General features: G+C 42.6%; 1 protein-coding gene across 2 annotated transcripts in view; it reads left to right on the top strand.

Moving 5' to 3' along the window:
- slc39a11 (solute carrier family 39, member 11) overlaps window positions 1-14,179 on the top strand; it is a 701,093-nt gene extending 686,914 nt beyond the window's left edge. For both annotated transcript variants that reach the window (XM_080209531.1, XM_080209530.1), the window contains exon 9: window positions 4,120-14,179. In XM_080209531.1, coding sequence (XP_080065657.1) covers window positions 4,120-4,198 — 79 coding nt within the window. In that variant the 3' untranslated portion in view covers window positions 4,199-14,179. The remainder of the gene's footprint in view (window positions 1-4,119) is intronic.
- Window positions 14,180-22,970: the final 8,791 nt, after the last annotated feature.

Raw genomic sequence — 22,970 nt, 5'->3', positions numbered from 1 at the left:
ATAAGCATTAACAGAAGTTCAAGACTGAATTATTGCCTGGAACTCTCTGCCAAGTTCGTGTTGATATCTATAATATACATGAGATTTGAATGATTTGAATTTAAATTAATCTAAAGCTCTGGCAAGCTTAGCAACAGAATGATGGCATAGGATATAGATGGGAGGCAGAGGGAAAGATTACAAGGCACCTGCTAATGATTCCCAAGTCTTAAACATCACAGTATGTAGAAGTATTAAGTTGATTGCACTGAATGGAAGTAATGTACCTTTTAAATGTAACAATCATTAAGAGCACCATGATATTTCACTGTTTTGTCATAAGCAAGATATTTTTGGTCAATGCCAACTATCTGCTCCTTTTGGATTGTTACACTAGATTAGTGAATACAAGATGTATAGTTATCTCTGCCCTTGCTCAGAGTTCTCCATAATTACTTCTTGGGTCTAAATTTTTTTAATAGTGTTATTTTTAAAAAAGAACTTACATTTTGTTCTTTTTTCTCCTGTGAGCTTTGCCTTTGGAAAGGCCACTTCCTGGCCAGATGCATATGTGGGCAAACCATTCTCAGCTGCTGGTCTCTGTTATGGATTAAGGATACTCTTGAACATATTAGGGGAGACGATAGCCTAATGGTATTATCACTAGACTATTAATCAACAAACTCAGCTAATGTTCCAGGGACCCTGGTTCAAACCCCACCACACCAGGCAGTGGAATTTGAATTCAATAAAAAAAAGCTGGAATTAAGAATTTACTCACAATGAATCCATTGTTGATTGTCGTAAAAACCCATCTGATTCGCTAATGTCCTTTAGGAAAGGAAATCTGCCATCCTTACCTGGTCTGGCCTACGTGTGACTCCAGAGCCACAGCAATCTGGTTGACTCCCAACTACCGTCCAAGGACAACGAGAGATGGGCAATAAATGCTGGCCAGCCAGCGAAACCCATGTCCCACAAATGAATAAAAAACGAGAAGGTGTAGAGTATTGTTTGGGTGACTCTGAGGGCATATCTGGGGTGATGGTGGGTGGGTGATGGGGGAGACCTTGTGGTGATTTGCTGTTAAAGGCTCAGAAATCTGTTTCATGAGCTAAACCCACAATTCCAGCTGCCAGATGTTGGGTGGGAAACCAACCTAATCCAAGGAGGTGGGTTGCAGCTTCAAATATGAGAATGAGGTTGCGTGTCTCCTGGCCATTCATGTTTTTCACCTTCAACTCCAGTTGTCCAGTTTTTGCAAGCATTGGGCAACTCCGACAGCTTCATCAATGTGCAGACTGGGTGGATTCGGAAGGTAAATGCTTTCACACCTATCCCCAAATCCTCTTGTGCGCAATCAGTCCATTCCTAACCCCCCACCACATGACCTTCCTCTTTCTCCCAAGATCTCTCCACCGTATCTCACCAGCCCATATGGGCACTTATTCCCATCTTCTGTCTCACCGCCTCAGCCCCATACCCCAGGCCTCTGGTCCCACCACCCCTCAAAAGAGGCAGTCGAACCCCTTTGCTCCCAGTGATAAGTAAAAATTCTGTCCTTAGTGTTCCCTGCTTTCTGTCTTTCTTGATAGTATTTGATAGTGTTCAGGCTCTTGGACGTGGGTCATCATTGACATTGTTACCAAGTCCCTGCTGCTCTAGGACACCTGGTGATTTGCAGATATTGTTCCCAAGCATTAAGGGTCACATGTTTTATAGCAAATTTCCTTGAAAAAGTTGCTGCTTGTTTTCCAATCCTTCGGAGGGATTTGCCAATTGTGATAAATTGCACACGCCTGAGGCTGGTGCCTGTATTTCAGCGTCCAGCTCATCAAACGTGGAAGCAGGCCGAGCAGTGTTCAGTCAACACTGTGCTTGGCTCATTACCATACTTTCACGTACGAATGCCACTCTCCCCACCCCTACCTCCCACATGTGAATGTGGTGTCAATCGCCCTCTGGGGTGGGGTGTGCCTTACAGACACTGGGGCACTTTCCAACTGAGCTGACGAAGTGATGCCTGAAAAGCTGCAAAAGAACCCAAAGAAAGAAGGCTCATGCTCTTAACAGTAGCCTTAAGTGATGAATGGCAATAATGGACTTGTCTGCCTGGGTTGGACAATTGAGGTTAGATGGTTCACAGCTTGAGCAACTCAACCTGCAGGCTTTTCTTTCTTCTTCCCTTCAGTCAGTCTGTCTTGAGTTTCTGGGTGGAAAACAGGCAGTTATGCATCGTTACTCAAATTATCAACACGGCCAGGTCTTTCATCAGTCACAGTGAGTTGTGCAAGACAGATATTGGCATTCCTGTTCCCTGTTCATCTGACACATCCGTGTTTCTCTGCCCCCTCCCCCCAACTCTCCGCCAGCTTCCCTGCATTTTAACCCTGTGAAATGGTGAACTCAAGGAGCGAGACTTCAGGGTGTTACAAAATCAGTAAAGAAGCCAGAAGCTTTTTTTAAGTGAACGCAATGGGCCTAAATTTTCAATGCAGCCTGAAAATCAGTGTGAGATGGCAAAATGCTTTAATTGTGGGTGCGTTCACGGGGGCTTCACTTGATTATGTGCAATAAATGAACCAAATCATTAAGGAATGGAAATACTGTAATACAAGAAAAACAAGATGGCGTCCATTAAAAATGAGGGCATGAGTACAGACCCCAGAGCCCTGAGGTGGACACTGCAAGTGCAAATGCGTTATGCTATTGCCATAATCTAAGCTCTGTATTGAAGTTCAATAATATCATTAAAGTTGCCCTTTTTTTCTACTCATAATTTCCATGATTATTCTATAATAAAAACAAAATCTGGGCACATGAGCAAAGAGGCTGCATTTTTACCAGGCGTGAGAAAAGCTCTGTGTCTTGGCAGTTTGCAATTACCTTTCCCTCTGATCCCTCTTCCTCATCCATACCTCTGGGGCATCTGTGTAATCCTCCATAAACTTGGGATCATCCAAAATTCTGCTGTGAAAGCTTTAACCCGTAACAAGTCCCATTCCTCTCTTGCCCCTGTGCTCACTGGCCTACGTCGGTTCCCAGATTTGATTTTAAAATTTTCATCCATGCTTTTAGTTTCCCCCGTGGCCTTGCCCATTCTGACCATCATAATCCCCTCAATCCCTATAATCCTCGGTGATATCTGAGCTGCTTAAATTCTGGCCTGTTCTGCATCCCCAATTTTAATTCCTCCACCATTAGTGCAGTCAATCACTTTGGTCACCTTGGAAAAGCAGCCCAGTGTAATCAAGGAGGCCACACATCCTGGACAGACTCTCTTCCACCTTCTTCTGTCGGGAAAATGTTACGAAAGTCTGAGATCAAGTACAACAGACTCCAGAACAGCTTCCTCCCTACTGCCATCAGTCTTTGGAATAGACCTACTTTATCTGAAGTTGATCTTTCACTGCACTCTAGCTATGACTGTGAAACTACATTCTGCACTCTCCTTCTCCCGTATGTACTTTATGAACAGCATACTTTGTCTGATAGCACACAAGAAGCAATACTTTTCACTGTATACCAATACATGTGACAATAATAAATCAAATAAAATCAAGCTCAGGAATACCCTTCTTCCCCTCTTCTATACCTCACTTTTTCATCTAAGACACTCCTTAAAAGCTAACACTTTAGTTAAGTTTTTGGTCATCTGACCTACCTCCTTATGCGGCTCAATGCCATACTTTGTTCGGTAAAACGTCTTGGGATGTCACTTGACAGTCAAGGGTATTTTTTTTAATTCATTCGTGGGATATGGGCATTGCTGGCTGGCCAGCATTTGTTGCCCATCCCTATATAAACCAAAGTTGTGTTGTCCCTCAATTCTTCTCTTGATGCCACAGTTCAATCTCCTTTGCCCCAACCCCCCAACCCACATCCCAAAAATTATTTTCACCTCGCTACTTCCTTTCCTGCCTTTAAGAACTCCCACCGAAAGCAACTTGAACACCAGTCACAAGTTTTGTTGGCTCTGTGTCTAAGATACCTTTGTATACAGATGGCTGAGTTATGCAAGTACAGGTGAAGGCAAGCACTGAGCCTTATTTGAATTTGATGAATCATTCTAAAGGTCGGTGACTGTAATGTCAGCTGACGCATGGTGAGAAAGACTGACAGAATTGCTTTCATTTTCAGTGGAAATGGCAAGTTGGCATCTTGGACCTCCATCGCAGGGTTCGTCTTGATGATGTCGCTCGATGTGGGCCTTGGCTAATCTCAGGATTTTACTTTGCTGAAGAAATTGGTTTGGGAACAATATTTCAATTCCTTTTTTGTTAGGAGAAAAAAAAGTTGCATTTTCATTTTTACAAATCATTGTACTACGTTTTTAATTTCAGGGTTGCCGCAAATAAGTTGCTCTCATTGAGAAATGGTAGTGAGTCGGCAAAAGGGGGAGGCAGCTTCCCTTCTGGGGTTGTTGTTGTTGTTATGACTCGACTGCCCCGCCTCTTTGATTGATTTGCGCTTGCTACTGGTTTGCAGGTTTCCCGGTTTTTGAATTCCTATGATCTGTTTAATCGCAAGGTTCTATTTCGGTCGCAGGCCGCTGGTGATTCAGTCCCTTTTCCCTCAGTAATAAGTTATAAACGTCCATCAATGTTAACTCAGGAGTGGAATTAGTTTGATGTTCCACCAAAGCCCACTGTGTCTTCTCTCAAATCCATAACGAGCGATGTTCCTCAAGGATCACCTGTTCAAAGACGCTCGCTGTTATGCTACGTCACTGAAAACAGGAAAGCTTCCCCATGATATCAAAGGGACGCTGCATTAAGAACAGAGCAGACATGATGACCTTTTGAAGGATGTTATTTTCATTGTAAAATATGGAACATATGGTATTTTTGTTATTTATAATTTTAGCAAAACAAAATGTAACTGAAACACTTGATCTCCGTTTCGCTGATAAGTTCAACAGTCTCATTTGGCCTAAAAACAGTCTACACCCTCTAGCCAGCCATTATCAGTCAGTGTGTGATGCCTTCAAAAATTTGGAACATTCTGGGTTATCTGCAGTGCCCATACCCAGGTATTGCCACCAATGACTGCATCATCAAGCATTAAGAGGCCTACTTAAAGGTGTCATTTTCAATTTACAAACTTAAGGAGAAATCATAAATGACACCTTTTTAGGGGCCACCTCTTAAGTTGTTGAATCTTTCCCCCTCTCCCCTATATAAATGTCTGGCTTTATTCCCACTGAAGTGAATTGCGAGCACTTCCAGTGCACTTTACCTCAGTAGTGAAATCTAAAGTTGCCTTGTTTAAAAAAAATGCAAGATTTCCAGATTAGAAATTAGACCTGCTTAATTTAGAGCTTGCCTTGTGTCAGAAGCAGTCGAAGGCAACCTCTAGCCAACTAGGTGCCAAGGGAAGGTCAACTTGGAGCCAGATCACACTCAATCAATGGCAGCACCATTGGCAACTGTAGGAACCTCATCAGCTGGTATAAGTGTCCATTGGATGGTTCCAAAGAGCGATTGGCATTGCAACTAGCTGTAAGTGACCTTTGCAACCACTTACTTACAGACTGCTGGCTACTGCAATGATGCAGAATCAGTGCGAATGTAAAACATGATCCTTTTTAATATGTCAGGTAGTAAATAAACAGCGGCAGAGAATATCGCAAGAGCGGGTGATAAAACAATCAAACAATATCTGATGTCCAGGAATTTAGAAGGGGGCAATAAAATTTGCAGTTAAGTCTTTCCCAGGCCCACACAAAAGAAAGTAAATGTCAAAAACAACTTCACATCAGCCAGAACTTTGGAGTTGCACTGAACATTTCCCATTGAACACAATGGGCCAGTGTGTGGCGAGGTTAACTGTATTCATGCCATACACACACACCCATTTACAGAACTTGACATCATTGTCCTTTTGACCAGTTGCTTGCTTTAAACAGCACTTAGGCACACAATGTCATGTTTGTTTTGAAGTAAATATATAACTACTGTAATGAGGTGAATTATAAAAAGGTTATTGAAAGATATTGTTCTGGCACAACATTGTTGGCATTGTAACAAAACAAAAAAAGGGAAGAAAAAAACAAACTCATTGCAGATTTTGGCTAAATTATAATGGTTGAACTTTTTAACCCTGACAAGCCCTTCTGGCGGTTTGAGGTTCAGAAGTGCTCGGAAAGTTCAGCCCACTGACTAATTTTGCTTCCTATCTCGATTCCCTTACTAAAATATCAGCCAGGATTTTCCGGCCTCCCTCGCCCAAAAACCGGACAATCCCGCCCTCCCGAGGTCAACAAACCATTCCATGGTCTGCCCCTCGCCTGCTCCAATTCCCATGGTGAGTGGGACGGTGAAATTCACCCCATCATCTTTCTAATTGGTAAATCTGGTATTGTTTTCCTAAATGACAAATGTTTCTGATTTCAAATAGCAAAGCTCACATGTTGTATTCAGCTTTGAAAGGCCTCAGATAGACATTTCCTGGGATCTGTTTCACATTTATCACCAAATTAAAATCGTCAGGTGATTACGAAACTGTCTTCAAATTCTGTTTCATCAGCTATAACTCTGGGTTCTGACTGACTTGAAATGGAACACATAAATTGTTTTTGGCTCTGTCAGTGCAAGTCTATGACAGCTTGAGCAGAGCATGGTGGCCCAGTGGTGAGCACTGTTACCTCACAGCACCTGGGTTCGATTCCCAGCTTGGGTCACTGTCAGTGTGGGTTTCCGCCGAGTGCTCCGGTTTCCTCCCGCAGTCCGAAAAATATGCTGGTTGGGTGCATTGGCCATGCTAAATTCTCCCTCAGTGTACCTGAACAGGTGCCAAAGTGTGGCAACTTGGGGATTTTCACAGTAACTTCATTGTAATGTTAATGTAAGTCTACTTGTGACATTAGTCTTCTCTGCTTTACCATAGTAAGAAGTCTCACAGCACTAGGTTAAAATCCAACAGACTTATTTGAAGACACAAGCTTTCGGAGCGCTACTCCTTCACCAGGCCAGTGGAGAGACAGGTTCACAAACACGGCAAATATGGACAAAGACACAAGTGTAAGACAGTGCCAATCTGTAATTATCTTGCAATTGTTTCTTTGTCCATATATGCTGTGTTTGTGAACAAAGAACAAAGAAAATTACAGCACAGGAACAGGCCCTTCGGTCCACAAAGCCTGCACAACCATGCTGCCCAATTTAACTAATAACCCCTACTCTTCCAGGGACCATATCCCTCTATTCCCATCCTATTCATGTACTTGTCAAGACGCCTCTTAAAAGTCGTTACCGTATCCGCTTCCACTACCTCCTCTGGCAACGAGTTCCAGGCACCCAGTACTCTCTGTGGAAAAAAACCTGCCTCTTACATCTTTAAACCTTGCCCTTGCACCTTAAATCTGTGCCCCCTAGTAATTGACTCTTCCACCCTGGGAAAAAACTTCTGACTATCCGCTCTGTCCATGCCTCTCATAGTCTTGTAGACTTCTATCAGGTCGCCCCCTCAACCCACCTCACCACTCACCTGATGAAGGAGCAGTGCTCCGAAAGTTCTTGGTTCCAGATAAACCTGTTGGACTTTAACCTGATGTTGTGAGACTTCTTACTGTACCCACCCCAGTCCAATACCAACATCTCCACATCATTGCTAAACTTTGAAGTTAAAGAGCCTGTTGCAATGCAGAGAACCTGCCTGAAGACTCAATCCAGTGGGAATGTCTATCGCAAAGGAGGGGGTTCAGAGTTGGACCAACAAATCTTTGGGTGCATCTTCTCTTAAATGGGAGGTACAGGTTCTTTGGAAGCAAATGGCTCGGATTCTGAACTAGCTTGTTCTTAAACGCCGCTTTGACAACTGGGGTAGATTGTGAAATCCTCCAGCACGGCCTTTTAAATGGAAGGACATTTGTGCTCTTACCTCAAATTATATGGAAACCAATAAGCTTTCTACTATTTCGATGCAAGCACTATCATCATGAGGTCCTTCATTTATGGGCACACATTACCAAGATGACTCTTCCAAAGTAGCACTGAAGTTTCAGCACTAAATTCATCGTTGACTGTATGAATGAAATAAGCCAGACGAAAAGGAGTCTTTGATGTTGGTTACAACTAGGAAGAAGGAGTTGTTAATATCCCATAAGCTGAGCAGCATTCTAAAACCTGGAGACCTCAATGTCCCCTGTTGGACTCGCTCTGCACCTTACTTTGGTTCAGCTTGATTTTTGCCCTGAAAACAACCGTCATTGATTTATTCCTTCATGACTAACTGACCGCGGACTTGGATGCGAGTTTGCAAGAAGGCTTTCGTAAAAATGTGTGGACGAACTCAAATTCTATCTGATGATTTAAGGCACAAGATTCCAGGGCCAGACTCTCGAGTTGTTAATGATCTCAGAAGCAATGATAATTGCAGTAAAATTTAGACAGATTGAAGTGTCCCTGACTCACTTAAACTCGAAGAGTATCTCAACAGGTATGAAGTTTTTGGTTCAGGGTCTAGTTAGTAATAAATAGGAACATGGGAGACAAATGAATGAAACTGCTGTTCCACTGCGATATGGAGTGTGGGAACAATATTTGGAGGAATCTGGAGCACCCTGAGACCCTTTTCATCACAACTGCATCTCTATCCTTGATCTGACTGTACTGTTTGCAACACCTTCCCTTAACCTCAGTCTGATTAATACTCGAGTGAGATCGAATAACATTGCTACTCAGTAGGGGTATGTGAGGACAAGAAGTCACCTAAGCCCAGGATAATACTTGGCGTGTCAGTCCACGAATGCAAACACTTCCTTTTTTTTGTCTTGTTGCTTGAAGTCTACAGTCTGGTTCCGATTATCCCAGTGCTTCCGTGTGCACACCATACTTTTATTAGCTTCTGTTTTTAAATACTTCCTTTTTAAAAAAAAATTCTGGTCCTTATTCAATGGCAAATAAAGGACTGGAGGGGGCTATAAGTGTCCCTGAGAGTGTGGGCTCCAATCATTGTCAAGAAACTGAGTAATGTTTAATATTTCAATTTGAGTCAGTAAATTTAAGATGGAAAACTAATCATTTTTTGCAGTATTAAACAGGTATCCTCTCACACAATTCAACCCCAAGTTCATTTCTCGTAACCCCCATTATATTGGACAGCGTGGGTGGAGAAAATACATTCTGCCAGACCTCCCTTTCCCCTTTGCTCTGTCCCCCCCCGGCAAATTTGTAAAGGGTGTTGGAAAATGAAAGACTACAAAGATGAACTAAACTTTCCCAGTTCTTTTTTTTAATCCCCTACCATCCTGAAGGAAAACCACTTTAATATCAGTTAGTGTAAGCTTGTCTTGGGTGACTTCCCGAGAGTTTGCCTGGTGATGTTCCAGCACATTATTCCACAAGGCAGCCGTCTGAACACAGACCTCTTTTCACTCTGGCTGACAAAATTAGTTTTGACCTCACCTTGTTGGACCAGCTACCAAGTGGAGGCCGAGTGAGATTGATGGAAAATTGGCAAAGCCGGGCTCCCTCACGGGTTCTGTTCGGCACTGCTACAAGAGCGCTGCAATGTGCAAGATGTGTATCGACATCTTCTTTGAGTGGCGGTGAGGGAGGATTACCCTTTCAGCCAGGGGTGCATTGCACAGATGCCGCTGAAGTTGTGGGAACGTCTCTGGCCTGAGCACACTCATCAGCAATCAAAGCAGCAAAAGCCCTTAAAAGGGAAATGATTAATCTGAACAAATATGACCACTGATGTTGCCTCCAATACGCTGGAGCTAATGCACACTATTTGCGCACATGAATTGCTAGACTTTGGCAGTTGCATTTGTTATTTTAATTCTTTCAATTAAAATCAGGTTAGTCCCTCGATACCCCTCCAAATTCCCCACTTCCTTTGTGGATCGGGGGGGCGATACAGTGGCACAATGGTTAGCACCAGTGCCTCACAGCGCCAGGGGCCCTGATTCAATTCCAACATCTGGTGTGCCTGTGTTGGATTTGCACATTATCCCTGTGTCTGCACGGATTTCCTCCAAAGATGTGCGGGTTAGGTTGATTGGCCATGCTAATCTGCCCCTTAATGTCAGGGGATTAGCAGAGTAAATAGCAGGGTTATGAGGGTAGGGCCTGGGTGAGATTGTTGTGCAGGCTCGATGGGCTGAAGGCTTCATTCTGCACTGTACGGATTCTACAATTGACAGAGCAATAACTTAATCATTCCCATTTTAAAGGTAAACAAAACATGGCCAGATACATGCATTTAGAATTCAATGATATTGACCCATCAAGTAAATAATTGCGAAGCCCTCATAGTGGATTCAGTGTAGGACCAAATACTCTTAACCTGAAGGATTCGGTGATCAGATTGTGTAACTATGTTCAAATTACATTTTTACATTCCAGGACCAGAACCTTATTCACCAATTATGCTGAAATGTTGAAAATCCTGAAATGTTTGTCCGTAAAGAAACTGGCTTGCAAATTTCATGGGCAAAGTAGACAGGGTCACAAAATGCAATCTACCCCCACCAATTCCCCCCACAAACTTCCCCAAGTCCCTGTAATCAAAATGGGATTGCTGTCCATGGACGTGTTAATGGGATTTAATCTATTTCTGACCACCGACCAGGAGCCCGCCTCGCAACTGCACTATCTTTCCGCTTGAGTTCCGCAGTGAAAGTAATTTCTTGTTCTCCACTGAATTGTCCCACGCTCCTCCATTGTGAAAATAAAAGTGTTTATCTTAATTGCTTCTGGCCTAACAGTCATTGTCACCTTTGGATGCCCTGCTTTGTTGTTTGCGCGTGTGTGATGAAATATTGTAACCTGGGTGCAAGTTAATACTTTCTTTACAGGCAAATTTAAGTAATTAGCTATGTAATGCAGCAGAAGAACCCATGCTTGAAGGTTTCTCCCTCCAGGCGAATATGAAGGTAAACAGATAGCTGCCCTGGCCAGATGCCAGACCAAAAGACATGCACTAAAGAGTAACTGTCACGCCATAGGTGAGGGTTTGTGTAAACTAACAACAAGGAAAAAGAATTGAAGTTCTCACTAAGCAAAGAGTACTGTAATAGCAATTGTTTTTCTATTGTTGGATATGTGAGGCCAAAACGGTCACTGTTAACCCAAGGGATGGCGGTTGCAAAAGATACAAGGTAGAGCCATGCTGGAGATCTTCCTTCCACTGAGTAGATAGCTGGATAATTGGGCTAACTTTCTGAATGTGTGCTCCTGGCAGAGGAACTCGCACATTAGGAGTACATCTTGGCACAAACCTCACAACTTTCTCTCTATTTTGATATAAACTCAAAAGGAACACACCTGCAATTTTTCCACACGATGAACAAGGAACAAAGAAAATCGCAGCACAGGAACAGGCCCTTTGGCCCTCCAAGCCTACACCGACCATGCTACCCAACTTAACTACAACCCCTTACCCTTCCGGGGACCATATCCCTCTATTTCCATCCTATTCATGTATTTGACAAAACGTCCCTTAAAACTCACTACCATTTCCGCTTCCACTACCTCCCCGGCAATGAATTCCAGGCACCCACCACCCTCTGTGCAAAAAATCTGGCTTGCACATAACCTTTAAAACTTGTCTCTCGCACCTTAAACCTGTGCTCCCTAGTAATTGACTCTTCCACCCTGGGAAATAGCTTCTGACAATCCACTCTGCCCGTGCCCCTCATAATTTTGTAGACTTCTATCAGGTCGCCCCTCAACCTCGTCGCTCCAGTGAGAACAAATCAAGTTTCTCATCCTCTTCTCATAACAAATGCCCTCCATACTAAGCAACAGCCTGGTAAATCTTTTCTGTATCCTTCCCAAAGCCTCCACATCCTTCTGATAGTGTGGCGACCAGAATGGAACACTATATTCCAAGTGTGGCCTAACTAAAGTTCTATAAAGCTGCAACATGACTTGCCAATTTTTAAACTGAGTGCCCTGGCCGATGAAGGCAAGCATGCTGTGCACCTACTTGACTACCTTCTCCACCTGCATTGCCACTTTCAGAGACTTTGTGCACCTGTACACCCAGATCCCTGGGTGAATCTTTCTGTTAGGAAACCCATTTAGAAGATCAACTCATTCAGTCAACGTCTAAATTATTCCAATGTGCAGAATACTCCAGATAGTTAATTAAATAATTCAGCCCATTCTCACATTGTAAGGAGTCTCAAAGTCCAACAGGTTTATTTGGAATCACCAGCTTTCGGAGCACTACTCCTTCCCCACCTGTTGGATTTAACCTAGTGTTGTGAGACTTCTTACTGTGCCCACCCCAGTCCAATGCCGGTATCTCCACATCATTCTGCCATTGGCTGTGTATTTCTTTTTTGTAAATACGTATTTTATATAAACATCAGGCTTATAATAATGTTTCTTTCCTCTCTGGAATACTTAGGAACCTCTAAACCAAACTGCTGAGAAACAAACACAGGGTGGAGATTCTTTTTGCCTGATAAGAATTGCACAATCCCACCTCGTGAAGAAGTATTCAGTTTCGGGACACACTCCGCCACACGTGTTTCAGCTCCTGCTGGGATTTTATCAGCACTGTGTGGCACTGATAGGTTTCTTGCTGCTAGTCCATTAGAATCACCCTGCGCTATCGGGCACCATCTTGCAGTGTTATAGGGAAAACAGTTAGAAGAAGCATAGGCCCCTTTAAAATGTCTTAACCCTCCAGAGGCCATCAATGGGTGAGCATCTGGGTCCATCTTGAGCTCTACCTTGAAGCTCAGTAGACATGATCTTGCACTATGGAGTCTGCCAAAGAGGAGTGAGTTCATTTGAATCTCCCCTTGACAAACATGGCATCTTTCAGCCAACGGAGACCCCACGTATCTGCCCCAACCCAAATGAAAATCTACATTATCTGAAATAAAGCAGAAAATGCTGCAAAAACTCAGCAGGTCTGGCAGCATCTGTGGAGAGAGAAAAACATAGGATAACATTTTGAGTCTGTATAGCACTTCAGAGCCGTACGAACCCGAAACATGTACCGGAGTTTTACCACCATGCCCACCCCGGAATCGGGGCTCGTAGAATGAAATTCTCCGTTGGCCTCAGGTGGGATTTTACAAACCTCGCCCGAGTGAGGTCATAAAATACCAACCATTAATTCTGTTTCTCTCTCCACAGATGCTGCTCGAGCTGCTGAGTTTATCCAGCATTTTGTGTTTCAATTTCAGATTTCCAGCATCCGCGGTATTTTGCTTTTGCCTACACTTTCTGAATCTTCCTGTTAAAAGTTAAGGAAAGATATGCAACAATAAAGTTTCCATTTGCCTCATCCAAATATTTTGTCACCTTAAAAATTCAGGTAATCGTCGCATATCTTTCATGGGTGGGATTGCAGCCGTTACACCACAGAATGCGGTGAATATTCACATTTTCATTCGACGGCAATTTGTGTTACTGACCTGGCTACCATTTTATTAATAATCAATTTTAGTGTTGACCAGAAAAGGGACAGATGAAGATATCTCAATGAAATGAAGAGGCATTTCTCATGCTTCTCTTTTTCTTAGAACCTATTGTGACGGGGTGCTTTATAAAACCTTATTTTGAAACTTGGGAGTGGATAGATAACACTGAGTTTGATCTGTGAGTGAGGTGAAGTCACATCCTTGCATTACCCAACCTTCCAATAACTATTAGCTGCCTACCGTTCCCAAGAGGGGATCACAAATACCAAACTTATGCAATTCTTTTGTTTTTCTCCATAAAATCCAAGAGTACCAAAACCTAAGCATTAAAACGGAAGCACAGTGGTTAGAAGTGCTGGTTAGGTGCATTGGCCATACTAAATTCTCCCTCACAAACAGGCGCTGAGGTGTGGCGACCAGGGGACTTTCACACTTAATTCATTGCAGTGTTATTTAAGCCTCCTTGTGACTAATAAATAAACTTTATAAAGTTCTGATCTTCTGCTCCAGATCACTCCCCGGATCTACATGCCGAACTAAAGTTTTATTTGCCAACATGGTAATTAGGTCACTGATAATAATCACATTTCCATTTTAGTGAAGCAATTATTGGTAGGTTATTATAAGCAGTTAACACATTTAACATCGAAATTGCCAGCCTTGTATCTACTGCAGTCGACCACCTTTGTGGGAATGTAATAATATTTCTGTACAGTCAATGCCTTAATGATTTAAGAGAGCCTAGTGCTAATTGTAACACAACTATTGTTGGGAAAATATTGTGGGAATAAATCAATTTATTGAAATCTATGTAATACTGATACCTTTTTTTTCCGAACTACATAAACAATCTGACATATTTGCCAGACCTGCCTTGCCTGCCCAAGGCTCATAGCATTCTGCCCGAGGCCAAAGGAGGATGCTGTTCTGCAAGCCTCACCCACCCTGAACTCGGGGCAGGCATGCCAGTAAAATCCCGCCCACGTTGTCTGCATTCTAGTTCAGTACCGGGCCACATGTGTTCTTCTATTTGTAGATCGCCAAGGATTTACAAGAGTATCAGGATAGAAAACTCAAACCCAACTCATTGGAATTATTCCCTTACCTCACAGGATATCTCCATCCACAGTCAGATATTGACAACATTTTATTAACAGTAGTTATTGTAATGTTGCATTAAAGCAAAATTAATCCTGAAAAGAGAGTGCCAAATTTCAAATGATATACTACAGGCAAAATTGACTCTGATTGGCTGAGGTGTTACCATGAGGTGTCCCCAGACATCCTGCAAGCTTACCTTCACTGGTTCGTATACATGTTGACATTCATATTGCTCCACACGATGCAATTGGCCTTATCACTGATCTTGTAAATAGGGCCCAGTCATAGAGCTGTACAGCATGGAAACAGGTCCATTGGCCCAACCAGTCCATGCCGACCATGGTGCTCTCCCCATTAGTCCCAATGGCCTGCTTTTGGCCCCTATCCCTCTAATCCTTTCCCATCCATGTACTTATCCAAATGCTTTCTAAATTTGCTCCCCTCGCAAGCTTAGTGCAGAAATGGAGCACATCAAAGCTACCCTGCTGAAGAGTGGCTATCCTGATCGGATCACTGTTCACTGTGTGTTGCTCAAATTTGAAGGTAGGTCATAGCAACCTCCGGACCAGGAAAGTGCCTGGTCTACTGCAAATTACCCTGGACAGGAAAAGTGCCTGAAATATCTGAAGAACAGCTATTTCCATTCTGCTACAAGGCAGTGAAGATATGAGTGATATTTTCCACTAATTTGATGTTGCAGTTAGTTCAGAAAGACATTCTGTCTACCATAGCATTGAACAATAGTGTGTATGAATTTTAGTGCCAGTGCAATGTTGTACATCCCAAAGACTGGCCAATTTAATCAAACACATTCCTCTGGTTGTTCGTAATGAGAGTACAGCCCATACTCAACCAGCCTGTGCTTGCAAAACTCAAAACAAAACATCTATTGTTAGATTTGATTCCATGATTGTGTAGCACATGCTGAACAATGCTGTGTGTGCTAATAACCAATTTAAGATTATCAGTTGAGTTCATTATCAGGCTTATTTATGTATGCATAGAGGATGGTGGATGCCTGGAACTCGCTGCCCAGAGAGGTAGTGGAAGCAGATACAATAGTGACTTTTAAGGGACATCTGGACAAATACATAAATAGAATGGGAATATAGGGATATGGTCCCCAGAAACGTAGGGTGTTTTATTCACAAGGGAAGCCTGGTCGGTGCAGACTTGGGAAAGCTGAAGGGCTTGTTCCCGTGCTGTAATTTTCTTTTTTTGTTGTTCTAACTGATATACATTGATATGCAGGGATCCATTCTCTGCAAACTAAAGGAATATGCTCAAGCCTTGCACCTGTATTGAATTACCCAGAAGCATAGAGTGTCTATGGATCCAAGTTGTTTTCACCATGGCAATGTTTCAGCCAACCAGAGACAACTCGGAAACCAATCTGGGCCCTTCTGTGATAGTTTAAAATTTGGTATTCTTGTGTTTGTTCTGATGAGTGAAAAACAAAAAGTTTCAGTGACATGTTTGTCTTTTCAGCAACATTCAAATTCTGCACTGCAAATCAACTGTTTAAAATTAAGTAATTCCTTGAGTATTTAACTGGGATCGCTTCTGAAAAAAGGTTTATTTGAGCAGCTTAAACCATTATTACTAGATACAGTTTCAGAACAGTTTGACTTCAAGGACGAAAGTTTCCAGCCACATCGCCCCAAGACCAGAAAATCTTGCATGAGATCAACAGATCTTTGCATGGTGCTCTCCCCTCTTCCCCTCCACCACCGCGCCCCCCCCCCCCCCCCCAAAAACCCCTGCCTGCTAGGATTGCCGTGACAGGCGAGTTAAGAAAATTCTCCCCTAAGTGTCTAATAAGCAATGTAATGCAAAGTATTCAAATATGCCTTCAGTTTCAATAGGGGTTCAAAACAGATTATTTGGGTGAAGTGAAGGGGAAGGTCGAGATTGTGAAATATTTGTGTGGGGGCGGGGGGGAGGTGGGTGGCACGGTGGCGCATTAATTAGCATCTCTGCCTCACAGCGCCAGAGACCTCGGTTCGATTCTCAGGTTGGATCACTATCAGTATGGAGTCTGCACGTTCTCCCCGTGTCTGCGTGGATTCCCCCCCCCCCCCCCCCCCCCGAGTGCTTCGGTTTCCTCCCACAGTCCGAAAGACGTGCTGGTAAGGTGCATTGGCCATGCTAATTTCTCCTTCAGTGTACCCCAACAGGCGTCAGTCAGAATGTGGTGACTAAGGGATTTTCACAGTAAGTTCATTGCAGTGTTAATGTAAGCCTGCTTATGACACTAATAAATAATCTTTAAAAACTTTAAATTATTCTAGTGTACATCTTGTGTCTCTTGCCTTCTGTTGGAATCCAAGATCAATTTCAGCTTATAAACTTTGAACTTGCTGTTCTCCACAGAAAATGAACTGAAAGCTACTGCTCCCATCCATAACCTCACCCATTTGAAGGTTGGTGCCTTAACGGGACAGATGGAAATAAATGTGAGGCATGGTGACATGAATGTCTTTGCTTGAATGGGATAAAACCAATGACAACAGAAACTCAAATCATCTGGCACAACATTGTGTCTTAGTTGATAAACATTAACATTTTACAGAATATGCTACTGGGAGGATCAGTTCTGTGACAAATCCAGTCAATATTGGAATGATTGCTAACCGTTTCTGCAAAATAATCTGCCCTATTGATCGAGTTTCTTGATACAGAACCAGCTTGGATTTAGGCAAATATACAAAACTCTTCCTGATTACCAAAGTAAATATGATGTAAAAGACAGTTTATATGCCATTCAAGCATGAACATGTGAATGTCTTAAAACAATGACGGGTCACTTCTTGTAAAGGGCGTTACCTATGACTGCACCTAAATATTTAAGTAGCTTCAAATGACTACATAAGTATTACCACACTTCAACAATAATTAATGCATGAAGTAGTTGGAGACATTTTGATGCAATAAGGTGCTGTTTGAATGTCAGTGCTTTTTATTTTATAAAGTAATGCTGGATAAGCACATTATTTTATGTGGAATTACTGATGATGTGAAGTTCTTACCATGTTCCTCGTGAACACATAATATCTTGTATCATATGGCATACTGAAGCAGCTTCACCAGGTTAATCTGCCACTGCATAACAGACTAGCTATTGCAGTAGAAAGACTTGCATTTATATAGTGCCTTTTACATCCTCTGGATGTCCTGACGTGGTTTCCAGTCAATGAAGTATTTGTGAAGTCTAATCACTGTTATCATGTAGGCAACAAGGCAACAAATTCTTGCAAACAACTATGTGATCATCAAAGGCCAGATGATTTTTCTGAGTCATGCAGGGATAAGTATTAGCCAGAATACTGAAGATATCATAGAATCCCGACAGTACAGGAGGCCATTCAGCCCATCGAGCCTACACCAACAAATACCCACTGCTGTATTTATTTGTCACAAGTAGGCTTATATTAAACTGCAATGTTACTGTGAAATTCACCTAGTTGCCACACTCCAGCGCCTGTTCGGGTCAATGCACCTAACCAGCACATCTTTCAGACTGTGGGAGGAAACGGGAGCACCCGGAGGAAACCCATGCAGACATGGGGAGAATGTGCAAGCTCCACATGGACAGTCAGCTAAGGCTGGAATTGAATCGGTGTTCCCAACGCTTTGTTTATAGTAAGTAGTCTCAGAACACCAGGTTAAAGTTCAACAGGTTTATTTGGAACCACAAGCTTTCGCAGCACTGTTGCTTCATCAGTTGAGTACCTGATGACTCACCTAATGAAGGAGCAGCACTCCAAAAGCTCGTGATTCCAAATGAATCTTTTGGCCTTTAACCTGGTGTTGTGAGACTTCTTATCGTGCCCACCCCAGTCCAATTCCTGCATCTCCACATTATCACCTTATTTATGACAAATTCAAAAAAGTCCTGTTTCTGAAGCTGTCTATCGCAAAAATGTACTTGGGTTATTAAAAATGGAGTTTTGATTTTATCATCAAAAAGTTGATCTGAGTAATTTTGAATTTTAAGCTTGCTGCTTTCATTACCTTTACGGTCTTGGAAAAATCAATTGAAGTGCACTACAGCAAAAAAAATTGGCATGAAAAATCGACCATGTTCCAATTCATTCTAATTACAGCTTCAGGGCTATTCATGGCAGGGAAAAAAATCTATTCCCAAAACAAGGTCATTTTGTAGTCTGTCATGTTTTATTTTGTGTAGAAATTTAAAGTGTATAATTTTTTCCCTGTCTGATCCCTGCGCCACACTGGCAAAGATGGTACAGAAACAGACTGTTACAATCTTTCTGTCTGTGCCAAGTTTCAGTAAGGCATTAAGAAGGAAGTATTTTTCTTTCCGTGTCCCTTATCCTCTTTCCCGCTCAGTATTTCCCTCACCCTCTTTAGGTTCGTAGCCAACTGGTTAATGAGGACTGAACATTGGAAATTTTGTTTCACTGGTGGATGTCTGTGGTTTTACTTTTTGGGACATTTTGGGATCACATTGCGTAACTCTTGTCTATTTTTCACTGAAAACAGTAAACGCGTGAGCTTGATTGATGGGAAATCAAAAATGTTCGTTTAAATAAAGACTATGAAATAAATATAATGAACGCACTTTGAGCTGATCAGTCAGGCGGGAGTTGAGGGGTGCGGAGCACCAACACTAACAGAAGAGAAAATGTAATTGCTTTCAAAGAAGTGGCTGCGAATCTGGCCAACTCCTCAAACACCACAGTGCCCTCTTGCACAGCTGCACACATACTGCTAACCACAGTGGTAAATGGCCTTTCAACACCCCTCACAATTTCCCTTTACAGTTGGACACCAGGGCTTCTTGAAAAAAATTATGTTTCCTTGAACAGACTGATTTGAGGGGAATAAAAATGTTGGGATTGAACTCATAATGTCACACTGCCAATGTCACTTCCTGAACGAGAAGACGTTTCCACTTGTGGTGGGCAGTGGAGTGAAAAGTCGATTAAAAACAGGGCACCTTCAATATAAAGATAGTCACGAAGAAATTCAGGAGGAACGCCTTTAACCAGAGTAGTCAGGATGTGGAAGTTACGCACATCCAAGGAGAAGAAGGGTAAATATGTGATGGAGAAAGGATTCAAGGGATATCTAAACAGTGCAGAATTTTTTGGTTTCATTCTAGCTGGGGCAGAAAATCCAGCAAACAGTTAAAAGTCCACTGCCTTTGACGAGACTGATGGGAAGGGCTGCAACAGTCTGCCCAGAGGATGAGATGAAGAAAATAGTGTGTGGGGCGGGGAGGCTTGCAAGGAGCATGGACCACCAGGATAGCCCAGTTGGGCTGAATGGCCTGTTTCTGTGCAGTACATTCTATGGAAGAATTCCTGTACAATTCTTTGCAAGAATACAGTTGTGTACATGCAACGTGCCACCTCAATCATGTTTAAATCCAGTTCATTAAAACATATATTTCAATTGTATTTAATGGGCAGGAGAAAACATTAAACACTGTTAACATGCAGGATTTTATCTGCACTTTTTAATATTGTTGTCAACACTCTTGTGTTAAGGTACAAGGTAGGTTTTCCACCCAAGGCAATGCTGCCATTCATAAAGAGACACATGTTGTTTATTAGCCAATACCTGCAGTGTGGGTGTGTGGTAATACTTGATGAAATAGGCTCTGGAACCATGAGTTTCAACAATCCACGTACAGTTTTAAATGGGTAGCGGCGTGTGATCTACTTCTAGATCCAGTGGTTTCACTGCTATACTTGGGGAGACAAGCAGCCATTCATTGAAATAGTGTTGGAAATAGACTATTCTGCCAAAGCAATTGTAATTTTGGGAATGTAACTCTAATAAACGGATTGTGGTGGTTATGGGATACACGTCCAACTTTGGCAATTGTGGCCATCTCAAATTCTTCATCCTAGACACATAAACGAAAGATTTATGACTGACAATACCCAAGCTTTTGTCACCCTTTCCACTCCCTCCATCCTACCAGGAAAACAGAATTTCCAGTGTTCAGTCATCATTAACCAGTTGGCTCCAGACCTCGGGGGTGGAGGCAGAGAGAACATGAGGGACTCAGAAAGAAAAATACTTTGCTGTGTCTCTTCATGACTGAGTGGATATTGGCCCCCAAACTATAGACATTTTCATCCAGAGTGCTGGTAAAAGTAATTGAGCTGCAAGATCAAGGGTGGCACGCTGGCAGAGTGGTTAGCACTGCTGCCTCACAGCACCAGGGACCCAGGTTCAATTCTGGCCTCGAATCACTGTCTGTGTGGAGTTTGCACATTCTCCCCTTGTCTGCGTGGGTTTCCTCCGGCTGCTCTGGTTTCCTTCCACACTCCAAAAGATTTGCAGGTTACGTTGATTGGCCAAGTTAAATTGCCCCTAAGTGTTGGGGGACTAGCTGGTGGGATTTAGGTGCTTGGTGGGATTGTGGTCAGTGCAGACTCAATGGGCCAAATGGCCTCCTTCTGCACTGTAGGGAGTCTATCATTAACCTTGTGACAATTTATGATAGCGCTTCAATTTTGGCTCTAATGAATCAGTAGCTCTTTTTAAATCTGCCCAGTTCAAATCAATGCAAAAGGTAGTCTGATAGGAATATAAGTAGACTTTCAATTCGTTACAACCCATTTTGCACAAGTGCTGAAGTCAAAATTCACCTCCTACTTTTGTTTTCACTGGATCACATATTTAGGGAACCTTTTTTGTTAAAACCTTGCTCAAATTTTTCCCTAAATTTTTCAGATTTTTAAAACACAAACTTGGCATTACCTGAACTGTCGAATCGCTGACCTAACTTGTCGTTCTCATCTTGGTGGTGATGCATCCAATGGCCCTTAGGCCCTTGTGCTGGTTTCTTCATTAAAAATGATGGAGCCCCACATTTAAAAAAGGCTTTTCCTTTATTCAGCATGAGCCATAGTACCACTGGAACTGAGGGGTTTGGATCGATAAAAGCAGTAGAAAGCTGACCAGGGCTGTAGGAGGTACTATACGGTTACAACATCATTCATTATAAGAAGAACTGCTGGAATATCACTGCTGCTTATTCAGGGCTGGAAAGAGAAAAATCAACGGCACTGTGCCATAGTGGTTGGCATTGCTGCCTCACAGCACCAGGGACCAGTTTCAATTCTGGCCTTAGGTCACTGGCTGTGTGGAGTTTGCACATTCTCCCCATGTCTGCGTGGATTTCCTCCAGGTGCTCCAGTTTCCTCCCACACGCCAAAGTTGTGTGGGTTAGGTTGATTGGCCATCCTAAATTGACCCTAGTGTCAGGGGGATTAGCAGGGTAAATGTGTGAGGTTATGGGGACGGGGTCTGGCTGGGATTGTTGTCAGTGCAGACTTGATGGGCCAAACAACATCCTTCTGCACTGTAAGGATTCTTTGATTCTTCTATGAACTGACATTTTGGCCATGTGTCCAACCTCTCGACAATGAATTGTCCCAAATGTCACGGGCAAGAATTTGCATGTGCTCACTGGAGCCGCAAAAACCAATCAAAATTATTGCTAAAAGATTCGAAGGCAGTGCTGTGAAAATATAAAGCCAGGAGGGCCATTTCCACCACACACACCGTCAAAAAGTCACATCTCACAATTTCTCAGGCCGTGACCAATCTCACCATTTCACAACCCAAGCTGAGCAAGAATTTTGCTTCAACTATGTGCGGAATTTTGGGTGAGTAGTGTAATGATATTGTGCTTTTAAGAAATGAATTTTAGTCAAGTTTTTGTGCAGGACACTTCCAGAAGTCAGTCCCTTCCATTTTATCGGAGCCGTTTCATCTGGCTGTAGCGGCACTGTATTGTTACTGCAGCAACATAATTGACCTTGATTGATGCTTGTTTGCTTTCATTTGAATTAATGCAGGATTCTGTTGTGTGTGTTTCCCCCTGAGATTTTGCAGAGTGGGGCTTGATTGGGATGATTGATGGTATGGTCGTGCTAGGCCTTCACAGAACATTACAGCTTGGAAGCTGCTTTTGAGTTGAGGGAGAGCAGTGTCTTTTTTCTCCCCTCTCTGAAGTTGAAGACTGGAATCTGCCAGGAGATAAGTCTCTTTCTCAGAATTCCTGTTGTGTGAGAGTGGATCTTTGTCTTGAGAGTTGATGTTTTGGAAACTGCAATGAGAGACGTATTCATTTCTGTCTCTGAAGTCTGGAGACTGGGAGCTGCCAGAGACTAGGTTTACTCTTTTGAAGTTTTGCTGTTTTGTGAATATATCCTTCTCTGGAAACTGCTATCTGGATTTCTATCCAGAAATCAAAAGGCTGGAAATCTAGCATCATGTAAGCACCTTTGGTTTCCTTACCACTTGTTCTACAGGTGATTTAGGTCTATGGGGGAATATTGCTGAACTGGAAGAATGGGGATTGATAGCTGTTAAGAATTATACTTTGTCATGTTTAAGTATTTTAATTGCTAAAAGTTATGCTAATTCTTGTTGTTTATTCTGTGTTCTCAAATAAAGTTTGTTTTGATAAAAGCTTCCTACTGGATCACTTGAATCATACCTGGAGTGAAAC

Source organism: Carcharhinus amblyrhynchos, chromosome 21 (genome assembly GCF_965287045.1).
Source record: "Carcharhinus amblyrhynchos chromosome 21, sCarAmb.v2.hapA, whole genome shotgun sequence".
Taxonomy (NCBI): domain Eukaryota; kingdom Metazoa; phylum Chordata; class Chondrichthyes; order Carcharhiniformes; family Carcharhinidae; genus Carcharhinus; species Carcharhinus amblyrhynchos.
The sequence above is the reverse complement of the archived record's forward strand: the minus strand, read 5'-3'. Positions and strand labels throughout refer to the sequence as shown.